General features: G+C 59.5%; 2 protein-coding genes and 1 long non-coding RNA gene across 3 annotated transcripts in view; all 3 read left to right on the top strand.

Annotated features, from left to right (window-relative positions):
- The window catches only part of LOC141917328 (uncharacterized), a 158,452-nt gene that overhangs the window by 5,359 nt on the left and 140,825 nt on the right, over positions 1 to 12,268 (top strand). The gene's annotated exons all lie outside the window — the stretch shown is intronic.
- Positions 5,730 to 7,775, top strand: LOC141917374 (leukotriene B4 receptor 1-like). Its single transcript, XM_074810525.1, has 2 exons — positions 5,730 to 5,789; positions 6,330 to 7,775. Exon 2 carries the CDS (start codon positions 6,361 to 6,363, stop codon positions 7,420 to 7,422), a length of 1,062 nt encoding a protein of 353 aa, XP_074666626.1. The 5' UTR covers positions 5,730 to 5,789; positions 6,330 to 6,360; the 3' UTR covers positions 7,423 to 7,775.
- On the top strand, positions 9,628 to 11,008 carry LOC141917375 (uncharacterized). Its single transcript, XR_012621276.1, has 3 exons — positions 9,628 to 9,709; positions 10,536 to 10,727; positions 10,837 to 11,008. It is a non-coding gene; the product is annotated as an uncharacterized LOC141917375 (long non-coding RNA).

The following is a 12,268-nucleotide window of genomic DNA, read 5'->3' as shown; positions in this document are numbered from 1 at the left end:
GCACTGATGGTCTCCAGTGACTCACTTTTCCTTCAAGTCTCCGTTTTGGCCTCCAAAGCCCCGTTAGAGGCTCCAGAGCCTCACCTTGGTGCTCCCAAGGCTCAGCTGTCGTTTGCCGCGTCTCCTTCCTAGAGCCCAAAGCCACGCTGTTGCCCTCCACACCCTCATCTTCAGGCCCCAAAGTGGCATTTTGAGGATCCCACCAGGCGTTTGGTGGGTCCAAGCCACATCTCGAACGTCCCAACCCTCCTTTATGTCGTCCAAACCCGCCCTGTAGGGCCCAAAGCCTCGTTCTCACATCCCAGCGCCTCCTCCCGAGGGCACAAACCCTCATTTGTCATTTCCAAAGCCCCTCTGCAAGCTCAAAGGCTCCTTTGGAGGGCCCAGAGCATCATTTTTAAAGCCCAAAGTCTGATGTGGGAGGCCCAAAGCCTCCTCTGGAGAGGCCAAAACCTTCTTTACAGGCCCCAAAGCTTCACTCTTTGGCCCAAACCCTCGTTTTTAGCTTCCAAAGCCCCTTTTCCGCAGGCAAAGCCTCGTCTAGGACTCAGGCTGCAATTCTGAGGACCCAGAGCCTTGTTTGGGGCATCCAAGGACCCATTTTCAGGGTGCAAAGCCTTCGTGTTTGGTACCGCAGCATCGTTTGAGGGCACAAAACCTAATTTCAGGGTTCAAAGGCTCGTTTTCATTTCTAAATCAGACTGGTTTTAGGGTGTAAACCCTCCCTTTACCTCAGCAAACCTCATGCCAGACGCCAAAGCCTCATTTCTACGGCCTGGAGGCTCCATTTCCCTTTCCAGATTCTCCTTCTCAGAGTCCAACGCTACATCTTTGCTTTCCAAAGTCTCACTCCGGGCTCCAGAGGCTCCGTTTCAGTGCCCAGACCTTCGTTGTTAGGGCCCGAGATGCACCCTGAGCTTCCAAACCCTCATTTTTACGCTCCAAACGCCTCTTCCAGGCCCCGAAGCCTCGTTTTTGCATCACAAAGTCCCGTTTTTCGGGGACAAACGCTCCCCTCTGCGCTCCAAACCCCCTTTTGAGGCACCAAGGCTCATTTCACTTGCCCACTGTATCATTTTTAAAGCCCAGAGTCTGATTTGGAAGGTGCAAAGTCTCATTTTTAGGGTCTAAACCTGACTTTTATTACCCAGCCCCTTTTCTTTTGGACACAAACTCTCATTTTTAGCATCTAAACCCTCACTTTAGGGCGGAAAAACCTCATTTCAGACTCCAAAGTGTCATTTTTATGGCCCAAAGGCCCCGTATCAGTTCAGTGTCTCCCTTTTAGCGCCCAAAGCCTCATTTTCAGCGTCCAGACGCTCAGTTTAGGTTCCGGACAGATATTTTCAGGGTCCAAACCGCATCCTGAATTTCCAAACCCTCACTTTTATGCTCCAAACTCCTCTTGTAGAACCCAAAGCCTCATTTTCAGGTCCAAAAACCTCATTTTCGGGATCCAAAGATTTGATTCTACGGTTGGAAGTCTCCCATTAGGCCCTAGACCCTCCCTTTTAGAGCCCAGATCATAATTTTTGCAGCCCGGTGACTCATTTTTACGGTTTTAATCCCTTTTTTAGGGCAGACAGCCTCATTTTTAGATTCTAAACTTTCATTTTTAGGACCATAAGCCTCTTTTTAGAGTTTAAAACCTTCGTTTAGAAGGTGCAAATGCTCATTTTTTTATGCCCCGAAGCCTCATTTTGAGCGGTCAAATACTCATTTTAGGGTCCCGACTCTTATTTTAGACAACAAATCCTCATTTTCGGGGTCTAAAGCTTTATTCGGATGGTCCCGAGTGATATTTATAAACTCCTGAGCCTCATTTTATAGTCCAAAGGCTCCGTTTCAGGGTTCACAACCACGTTTCTTGTTTCTAAACTCAAAGTTTGAGGCTCCAAACCTGATTTTTAGGGCCCAACGCCTCATTTTCAGGGTCCAAAGAATCATTTTTACAATCCAGCCCTTTATTTTTGGGGTTCTGAAGCCTCAAGGGTCCAAAGAAGACAGAGTAGGATAGAATGGTTTGGGTTGGGAAGGACCTTGAAGACCATCCAGTGCCACCCCCCTGCCATGGCAGGGCCACCTTCCACTAGCCCAGGTTGCCCCAAGCCCCGTCCAACCTGGCCTTGAACCCTTCGAGGGAGGGGGCAGCCACAGCTCCTCTGGGCACCCTGTGCCAGGGCCTCACCCCCCTCACGGGGAAGAAGTTCCCTCAGCCGCCCCTCACAGGACTTGTTCTCCAGACCCTTCCCCAGCTCCGTCGCGCCGCCTTGGCCGTGGTTTCCCAGGACCGTCCCAGGCACCTTTCCGGTGTCTCCGAGGTGGAGACCCCAGCAGCTCCCTGGGTGACCCGAGGGATTGTCGCCCTCGCGGTGAAAAAACGGTTCCTGATGTTCTGGGGGAACCTCCCGTGTTTCACTGTGTGCCCGTGGCCTCTCGTCCTGTCCCTGGGCACCGCTGGGGAGAAGCTCCATCCCCTCCGCACCCTCACGAAGATCCCCTGAGCCTTCTCCTCTCCAGGCTGGGCAGTCCCAGCTCCCTCAGCCTCTCCTCACACCTGAGCCGCTCCCGTCCCTTCACCATCTTCACGGTGGACTCTGCCCAGTATGTCCGTGTCTCTCATACTGGGGAGCCTAGTGCTGGACCCAGCACTCCAGACGTGGCCTCAGCAGTGCTGGGCAGAGGAGAAGGATCAGCCCCTCCACTGCTGGCAGCGCAGCCCCGGACGGCGTTGACCTTCTTTGCAGGAAGGTCCCGTTGCTGCCTCGGGGTCATCTCGGTGTCCACCAGGACCCCCGGGGCCTTTTCTCCGAGCCGCTTTCCAGCCGCCTGGTCCCCAGCATATTTCGGTGCCTGGAGTTGTTCCTCCCCAGGAGCAGGACTTGGCCTTTCTCCATGTTGAGCTTCATGAGGTTCCTGCCACCCCATTTCTCCAGCCTGCTGAGGTCCCTCTGGGTGGCAGCGTGACCCTGTGACCGCTCCTCCCAGTTTGGTGTCATCTGCAAACTTGCTGAGGGTCTGCTCTGCCCCACCACCCAGCTGCCAGCCAGCACCCCTGCACGGCCAGGAAAACTGCCCGGCCTCCAGCTCCAGACTAACTCTAGGCTCTGTCCTAACTCTGAAACCCCTTTTTCTGCTCTTGGTCAATGTCGTGTGGCCAAGTCCTGGACTGTCCACCTTGGCGTGAGCAGGGCCAAGACGCGCCACTTCAGAGCTGTCACCTCCAGGCGTTGGTGTCCAGAAATAATAAAATCAGGGGGAACTGCAGTCACCTTCTCTTTCAGACCTCCAGGGGTGGGATCCAGAAGGTCACACTGACGCTCTCTGACACCCTCCTTAGCCAGAGCGAGGTTGAACAGCCTCTGGTTCTCCAGCTCATCCGTTGGGCCTTTTCCAAAGCTGCGCGCAATGTTGGCTTTTTGCTGCTCTTTGGGAAGTTCTCCCCGTCTCCGGGATCTGTCAGACGTGGTTCAGAGCGACCTCACAGTGTCATCGACCTTGACATTGGCCAACACCTTGACATTGGCCAGCCCTGACTTGATCGCCATCCCCTGATGTATTTTTCTCCTCGGGTTCACTCCCTGATGGGTTTTTCCCATCGTGTTCATCCCCCGATGGATTTTCTCCTTGGGTTCCTCCACTGCTGATTCTTCTCCTCAGGTCCATCCCCTGACAGTTCTTCTCCTTGGGTTCTACCTCAAGGCACATAAGTCTGGGAGATGTTCCTGTCCTTCCAAGGTGCTGTCCTCAACGACCGCCTCTCCTGAGCTCTGGTGCCCTTTGATGCTGCTGGCCATGGCATCCCACCTCCAAGACCTCTGAAAGACCTCACCCAAGCCATGATGGTCACTCTGAAGGTGATGTCCTCCACCCTGAGTCTTTCCCAAGCCCCCTGTAGGGACCTTCATTCACGTGCTCACGTGTCCATGGTGGGCTCGTCGGGAGGTGGGGGCATGTTGGATGGTTGGAGGAGAACGTTGTTGGCCAAAGCAGCCTTCTGAGAACATGTTTGGGCCCCAAACCTGGAAGAAAATGAACTTTTTTTGGAGGCGAGATGGGATAACATGGCGAAGCTTGGTGCATCCCCACCATCGATGGCAGAGGAAAACATCTGAGACACCAACCATGGGATGATCAGGAGAAAAAGGTGGGAAATTTGGACTTACAGAGGCCACTGGGGTTTCTTTTGGCCTCTCTAACGATCAGCCCCGTGTCACTGCATCCCGTTGGTGGCCTGATGAGCCACTGGTGCCTTTACACTGGTCCTGGTGTTCTTATTGGCTGTTTGTATCTTTTGGAGGAGGAGTAAAGGAGAGGATAAGGGTCAGGGTAGAAAGTGATAGAAAGTGATAGAAAGTGATCTAAAGGCCATAAAATTAATCAAAGTGAGGGGATACTGACACCTGAGGAGAAGACATCCCAGTGGGCCCAAGCACTTCTCCTCCCAGCACGGCCTCAGGCCGGGGGACCCTCCCAGAGGTGGCCCACGCTCGAGTCCCCCCAATATTGAGCAATATGGAGCATCTTCCCCCAAAATTCCGTCCACGTGGGGGTGTTGACGGCCCAGCTGTCACCTCATCCCTGACCCCAGACCCCGGGATGAGAGGGGACATTCCAGCCCCCTGTGGGTGGCCAAGGCGTAGGACGTTGGGGGTGGGAGTGGCCCCAGGAGCTGTTTTCAGGGTGTAAAGCTTTATTCGGATGGTCCAAAGCAAAATTTATAAACTCCTGAGCCTCATTTTATAGTCCAGAGGCTCCATTTCAGGGTTCACAACCGTGTTTCTGGTTTCTAAACTCCAAGTTTGAGGCTCCAAACCTGGTTTTTAAGGCCCAACGCCTCATTTTCAACGAGCAGAGACCCATTTCCTAAAAACAAAACAAAAAAAAGGTTTAATGAGAATTTTCTCCCTCCATTTCTTCCTTCGGACACGTTCACGGGAAGGGACCCCAGAACAGGGTGACCCAAGTGCTTCCACCATGGTCTTTGTTGATAAAAATGGTCCTTGACCTCGGAATCCCCCAGGAAACATCTGGGTTATGCCCACCAGGTGCCTTATCTGGAGCCCCATCTCCATCCCAGTGGAAAGAAAGAAGAAATAAAAGAAAAATATTGTTTTTATTCTCAAACCTGCACGGACTTTCTGAGTCCTGGGAAAGTTCTTCCCAAGGGGGCTGAAAGCCTCGGAATGGGTCGCAGTGAGGTCGCACCTGGAGAACATCTGCCCAGACCCAACCCCGTGAGGTTGGAGGGGCAAAAAACTGCAGCAGAGGGTGAAAATGGCCGACGTTGCCCGTTTCCAGTCTTGGGCCACGCTGGCCGGTCCGTGGCACCGTGGGAACTTGGGGGGTTGGTTCCCACGGCAGGACGCCTCTTGGTTTGGATGGCGGCATGATGGGCCTGGAGGTTGGAAGAGGGGGGTGGTGGGATGGGTGAGGAGAAGGTTCGTTGGCCGTCCCGCGTGTAGGAGAAGACCTCCCCCACCATCTCAGTGTGCTTCCACCACATGGGACGGTGCAACCAGACCCTTCCCCATCCTGAGGAGCTCCTGGAGGGTCTCCACTCCTGTCGTCCCCCCCACCAGGGGACAAATGAAGGTCCAGTGTCCCTCCCCCACCACATGCCCCCCTCCTCCACTGTGGTTTTCTTGTTTCCTTCTTCTTTGGTGAATGTTTCGTGCCCGGGGCTGGGTGGAGGGGAAGTGGCATCTAACGGTCACGGCCACCGTGGGTGACAGGGACACTGAGGAGCCACCACCCAGGCTCTGGGAAGGGACACGTGAGTCCTCGAGGTACGGGAGAGAAGGCTGGGGGGAGGGGGAAGGTCTTGGGGGCACCTGGAAGATCTTCACAGGGGGTGATGGGAAGGTCACTGGGAGGTTTGGGGGGCAACTGGAAGGTCTGGGTGGACAACTGGGATGTCTAGTGGGGGCAACTGGGAGGTTTGGTGGGGGCAACTGGTGGTGTGGTGGTTCACTGGGAGATCAGGGGGGCAACTGGAAGATCTGGGTGGACAGTTGGGGTAAAGTGGGAGGTTTGATGGGGGAAAATGGGCGGTGGCCCGCTGGGAGGACTGGGGGACAACTGGAAGGTCTGGGGGGACAACTGGGATGGAGGTTTGGTGGGGGCAACTGGGTGGTGTGGTGGCCCAGTGGGAGATCTGGGGGGCAACTGGGAGGTCTGGGAGATGCCAAGGTGGAGGGAAAGAGCCGAGGGGGGGTCAAGGAGGAAGAGGAGGGGAGAAGGAAGGAGGGGGGATGGGCAGAGGCCGGGGCGGGCGGAGGGACACCTGCACTTTCTCTGGAGGATCCTGTGTCCCCCTCTCCCCGCAGCTCCTCCCCTCTTTCCCCCACCACCACCGCCATGTTCTCGTCCCCCGGCAACGCCACGTCCCCCCCCAACGCCACACACGCCCCCGTCCCCGGCGCGGCGGCGGGGCTGACCCTGCTGGCGCTGGCGGTGGCGGTGGGGCTGCCGGGCAACGCCCTGGTCCTCTGGAGCTGCGCCGCCACCCGCCGCCGCAGCATCCCCGTCCTCCTCGTCTTCCACTTGGCCTTGGCCGACGTCGTCACGCTCCTCACCGGCCCCGTCTACCTCCGGGCCTTGAGTGTTGGCCAATGGACCATGGGCTTGGCCGTCTGCCGCGGGTGTAGCTACGTCTGCGCCACCGCCATGTACGCCAGCGTCTTCCTCATCGCCCTTCTGGGTCTCCATCGGTGCGTGGCTGTCTCCAGGCCGGCGACGACGGTGGTGGCGGCGGGTGGTCGTGCCGGGCCGTTGGTCCACGGCGCGGCGGCGGTGACTTGGTTGGTGGCTTTGGTGTTGGCCGTCCCCTCCATCTTCTTCCAACGGGTGGAGGACGGGCACTGCAAGCGGCTGCACAGCGCGGAGGCTTGGCTGGTGCTCCACAACCTTCTGGAGACCATCTTGGGTTGGGCTCTCCCCTTGACCATCGTGGCCACCGGCTACGGGCTGCTGGTCCGGCGGTTACGCCAGACCCGGCTGTCCCAGCGCAGTCGCACCTTCCGGCTGGTGGCCGCGGTGGTGGTGGCCTTCGCCGTGGCGTGGGGCCCTTACCACCTGGTCAGCTTGTTGGAGGTGGCGGCCGTCCTGCAAGGGGGCGGCAGGACCTTGAAGGAGGCCGCCAAAGCCATCCGGTCGCCGGCCACCACCTTGGCCTTCCTCAGCAGCGCCATGAACCCCCTCCTCTACGCCTGCGCCGGGCGGGGGCTGCGGGGCCGCTCCGGGGGGTCCCTCCTGCACCGGCTCCTGGAGGTCTCGGCCATCAGCGGCAACTCCCGAGGGACCGTGACCAAGGGGACCCAGCGGGGGGGGAGGAGCTGGAGGGGGGAGGAGGAGGAGGGGAGGGGAGGAGGGGGAGGAAAGGGAGGTGGGGGAGGGGGGAGCGGGGAGGGTGTGGTGTAGGGGGAGGGTGTCTGGGGGGAGTGGGCACAGTGGAGACCCCAACACAGGCCCCTCCCACCGTTCATCCAACCCTTGCGCCCCTCCAGCCATCAGCCCATCTCGCGGCCGTGGCTCCGCCCCTCCAGCTCCCCAGCCCTCCCTGCTCCATCCCCCCTCCCTCTCTCTCCGTCCCTCCCACCATCCTCCTCCTCCTCCAACCCTTCTCTGATCCCTCCATCCCTCCCACCATCCATCTCTCCATCCCCCTCCAACCCTCCACCCTTCTAATCCCTCCTTGATCCCACCATCCCTCCATCCCTTCCTCCACCCATCCATCCCTCCTTCCATGTCGCCATCATCCATCCATCCATCCCACCATCCATCCCTCCATCCATCCATCCATCCATCCATCCATCCATCCATCCCACCATCCATCCCTCCATCCATCCATCCATCCATCCCACCATCCATCCCTCCATCCATCCTCCATCCATCCATCCATCCATCCTCCATCCATCCTTCCTCCCTCACTCCACCATCCATCCTTCATCCCTCCATCCTCCTTCCAACCCTTTCGACCACCTTCCTTCCATCCTCCATCCAACCAACCACCTTCCATCCATCATCCATCATCCATCCCGACTCCTTTTGTCCTCCATCTGTCCTATCCATCATCCATCTGTCTTCTATCATCCACCCATCCATCCATCCATCCTCCATCCCTCCCTCCCTCCCTCCATCCCTCCATCTCTCCAACCCTCCGTCCATCCCCCCTTGATCCCTCCCTCCTTCTCATCCTACTGTCCCCTCCTCCTCCATCCCTCCCTCCATCGATCCCTCCCTTGACCCCTCCCCCTCTCCCTCCCTCCCCCACCTCCCCGTGGTGGCCCCGCCCGCTCCCTCACCCACCTCAGAAGGACAGAGGACAAACATGACAACTTGGGACCCCCTGGGGGTCTCTGGGACGATGGTGTCACCCGTGTCCCTCTGTCCGTCCGTCCGGGAGGGGACCCGGTGTCCAGGGCGGGAAGGGACAGCGGGGGATTGGTTGGGCCTGGGGGGCGGGGCCTGGGGGGCCTGGGGACACTGGGGAGGTCTCTGAGGGGTCGGGGGTGCCAGGGGTGTCCCCAGGGGGAACTTCCCAGGAGCTGGGGTGTCCCCGTGGCATCTGGGGGCGTCCCTGGGGGTCCCCATGGGGTCCTGGGGGTGTCACCGGGGATGGCCCAGGTCACTGGGGGCACCACAGGGTCACCAGGGGGTCACCAGGGGGTCACCAGGGGGTCACTGTGGGGTCCCAGGGGGGTCACTGGGGTGGGGCGGTGGGATCAAGGGGGTGTCACTGGTGGGTCACTGGGGTGTCACCGTCTGCTCAGCGGCTGTGGGGAGATGGGGGGCTGGGGATGACGGGGACGTCCCCGGAGCACACGGGGACACAGGGGGACATCACACCCCCCCCCCTACCCCGGTCAGGAGGGCCCCCAGGTGGGCCAGTACCTGCCCCACATCTTCAGCCGTGGCCTGGCTGGTGGGGCAGCGCGTGTGTCCCCTCCCCAGGGCGGTGACGATGCCGGGCTGGGCGGGGCCGTGGAGACCCCAGAGGTCAGGTGACCCGCGGAGGGTCAGGTGACCCCTGGAGGGGCCTCAAGAGGTGGGAAACGGGGCCCTGAGGGACCTCGTGAGGTTCAACAGTGACTATGGGGCCCCTCACGCCACAGCCAAGGGGTTGAGACCCACGGGGCAGCCCTTGTCCTCCAGACCCCATAGCGCCCCATAACCTTGTATAGAGCCCATAGCGCCCTATAACCTTGTATAGAGCCCATAGCGCCCCATAACCTCTCACAGACCCCATAGCGCCCCATAACTTCTCACAGACCCCGTAGCGCCCCATAACCTTGTATAGAGCCCATAGCGCCCCATAACCTCTCACAGACCCCATAGCGCCCCATAACCTCTCACAGACCCTATAGAGCCCCATAACCTCTCACAGACCCCACAGAGCCCCATAACCTCTCAGAGCCCCCATAGGGCCCCCGTTGCCCCCATGACCCCCTCCCCCTGCTCCGCAGCCCCCCCGCCCCCCAGGGCCCTTTCCCCGCAGTCACGTGTCCCTGCCCAGGGGTCAGTGGCCGTGGGGCTGGGGGGGAACCCGGCGTCCGGGTTAATGATTGACCCCCAACCCACTCACCTTCTGCCACCGGCCCCCGCAGCCCCACACCAGCGGCGCCATGGGGCCACGCTGGGCGTGGGGTCTCCTCGTCCTCCTCCTCCTCCTCGTGTTGATGCTCGAGGGCAGCCCCCAGGACCCCGAGTAGGGACTGTGGGGCAGCTATGGGGCTGGGAGGACTATGGGGGGCTCTGGGGCAGCTATGGGGCTGGGGGAATTATGGGGGGTCACTGGGGAAGCTATGGGGTTGGAGCACCTATGGGGCTAGGGGGTCTATGGGGGACTCTGGGACAGCTATGGGGCTAGAAGGGTGAGCTATGGGGCTGGGTGTAACTATGGAGCACCTGTGGGGCTGGGGGATTATGGGGGTCACTGGGTCAGCTATGGGGCTGCATGGGGGCTATGGGGTTGGAAGGATGGGCTATGGGGCTGGGGGGGGCGCTATGGGGCTGGGTGTAACTATGGAGCACCTGTGGGGCTGGGGGGATTATGGGGGTCACTGGGCACCTGTGGGGCTGGGGGGCTGTTAAGATCCTATGGGGTTTGTGCGGGGCTATGGGGTAGCTATAGGGCTGAAGGGGGGCTCTGTGGGGTAGCTCTGGGGCAGCTCTGAAGCAACTATGGGGCAGCTATGGGGCGGGAAGGATGGGCTATGGGGCTGAGGGGGTGACGGATGGGGCTGGGTGCAACTATGGAGCATCTATGGGGTTGGGGGGACTATGGGGGCTCTGGAGCACCTGTGGGGCTGGGGGGGTGTTAAGATCCTATGGGGGTTGTGTGGGGCTATGGGGTAGCTATAGGGCTGAAGGGGGCTCTATGGGCAGCTCTGAAGCAACTATGGGGCAGCTATGGGGCGGGAGGGGGCATCAAGGCATATGTAGGGTATCTGTGGGGCAGGGGGGGCTCTAGGACACCCCGGGTTTGGGGGGGTCTATGGGGCAGCCATGGGTCAGGCTGTGTCTGCCCCCAGGCTGGTGCTGGTGGCCCCTCGGCTCGTGGCCCTGGGTCCCCCGTGGGGCTGCTGGTGGCGGCCGTGGGGCCGGTGGCGGGGACGGTGACGGCCTGGCCGGGGGAGGGCGGCCGTGGGGCAGGACCCTGCGCCCCCCCGGTCCCCTTCGACCTCGGGACCCACAACGACTTCAACCAGATCGTGAACGTCGAGGTGTGGGGAGGGGGGGACAGGGGGGTCCTGGGGGTCCTGGGGACGTCCCCGTGGGGCAGGGGGGACCCGCGTGTCCCCTCGTGACCCCCCACGACCCCGCGCCCCCCAGGTGACCCCGGAGCGGGCCCGGCGCTGTGGGGTGCTGGAGGCCGCCGTGGGGCAGACGCTGCTGCTGGAGGCCCAGAGCCCCCACCTGCCCCCCCGGGGGGTGCGTGTGGGGCTGGGGGCGCCCCGGGGGGTGCTGCTGGTCCAGACAGACAAACCCCTCTACGCGCCCGGGCAGACGGGTGAGACCCCCCCCAGCACCCAAACACCCACAAATCACCCCAAAATCACCCTAAATCACCCCAAAATACACTGAAATCACCCAAAATTGCCCTAAAACACCCCAAAATACCACTGAAATCACCCCAAAATTGCCCTAAAACACCCCAAAATTGCCCTAAATCACCCCAAAATACCACTGAAATCACCCCAAAATTGCCCTAAAACACCCCAAAATTGCCCTAAATCACCCCAAAATACCACTGAAATCACCCCAAAATTGCCCTAAAACACCCCAAAATTGCCCTAAATCACCCCAAAATACCACTGAAATCACCCCAAATTACCCTAAAACACCCCAAAATCACCCTAAATCACCCCAAAATACCACTGAAATCACCTCAAAATTGCCCTAAAACACCCCAAATCACCCCAAATCCCCCCAAATACCCACAAATCACCCCAAAATTACCCTAAACCCCCCAAATCTCCCCAAATCACCCCAACACCCCCGAATTCAACAAATCGACCCGCAAAACCCCTAAATCCACCCCAAATCACCCCAAAATTCCTCCAAATTACAGCAATCCCCCCAAATCCCCCCAAAATCCCAAACCTCCCTAAATCACCCCAAATTCACACCAAACATCCCTAAAATTCACAACTCGCCCCTAAATCACCCCAAATCTACCCAGAATCACCCAAAATCGCACAAATCTGCCCCAAATCCCCCAAATTCACCCCAAATCACCCCAAATCCTCCCCAAATCCCCAAATTCTGCAAATCCTCCCCAAACCCCCAAACTCCACAAATCCCCCCAAATCCCCCAAATCCCCCCAATTCACCCCAAACGCCCCCACACGGCCCCACATAGACCCCCGCAGCCTCCGGAACCTCCCTGAGCCGCTCTGCACCCCCGAGAGCTCCCCTATAGCCCCCACACCCCCTATAGCTCCTTCACCCCCTATAGCTCCTGCACCCCCTATAGCCCCCCACACCCCCTATAGCTCCTTCACCCCCTATAGCTCCCCACACCCCCTATAGCTCCTTCACCCCCTATAGCTCCCTGCACCCCCTATAGCTCCCCACACCCCCTATAGCTCCTTCACCCCCTATAGCTCCTGCACCCCCTATAGCTCCCTGCACCCCCTATAGCTCCCCACACCCCCTATAGCTCCTTCACCCCCTATAGCTCCCTGCACCCCCTATAGCCCCCACACCCCCTATAGCTCCTTCACCCCCTATAGCTCCTTCACCCCCTATAGCTCCCCACACA

This window comes from Strix aluco, chromosome 37, assembly GCF_031877795.1.
Source record: "Strix aluco isolate bStrAlu1 chromosome 37, bStrAlu1.hap1, whole genome shotgun sequence".
Lineage (NCBI taxonomy): Eukaryota > Metazoa > Chordata > Aves > Strigiformes > Strigidae > Strix > Strix aluco.
This window is presented reverse-complemented; position numbering and strand designations above follow the sequence as displayed.

Excerpts from the sequence above, each read along its gene's own strand:
- LOC141917374 (XM_074810525.1), top strand. The coding sequence starts at position 6,361 with ATGTTCTCGTCCCCCGGCAACGCCACGTCCCCCCCCAACGCCACACAC.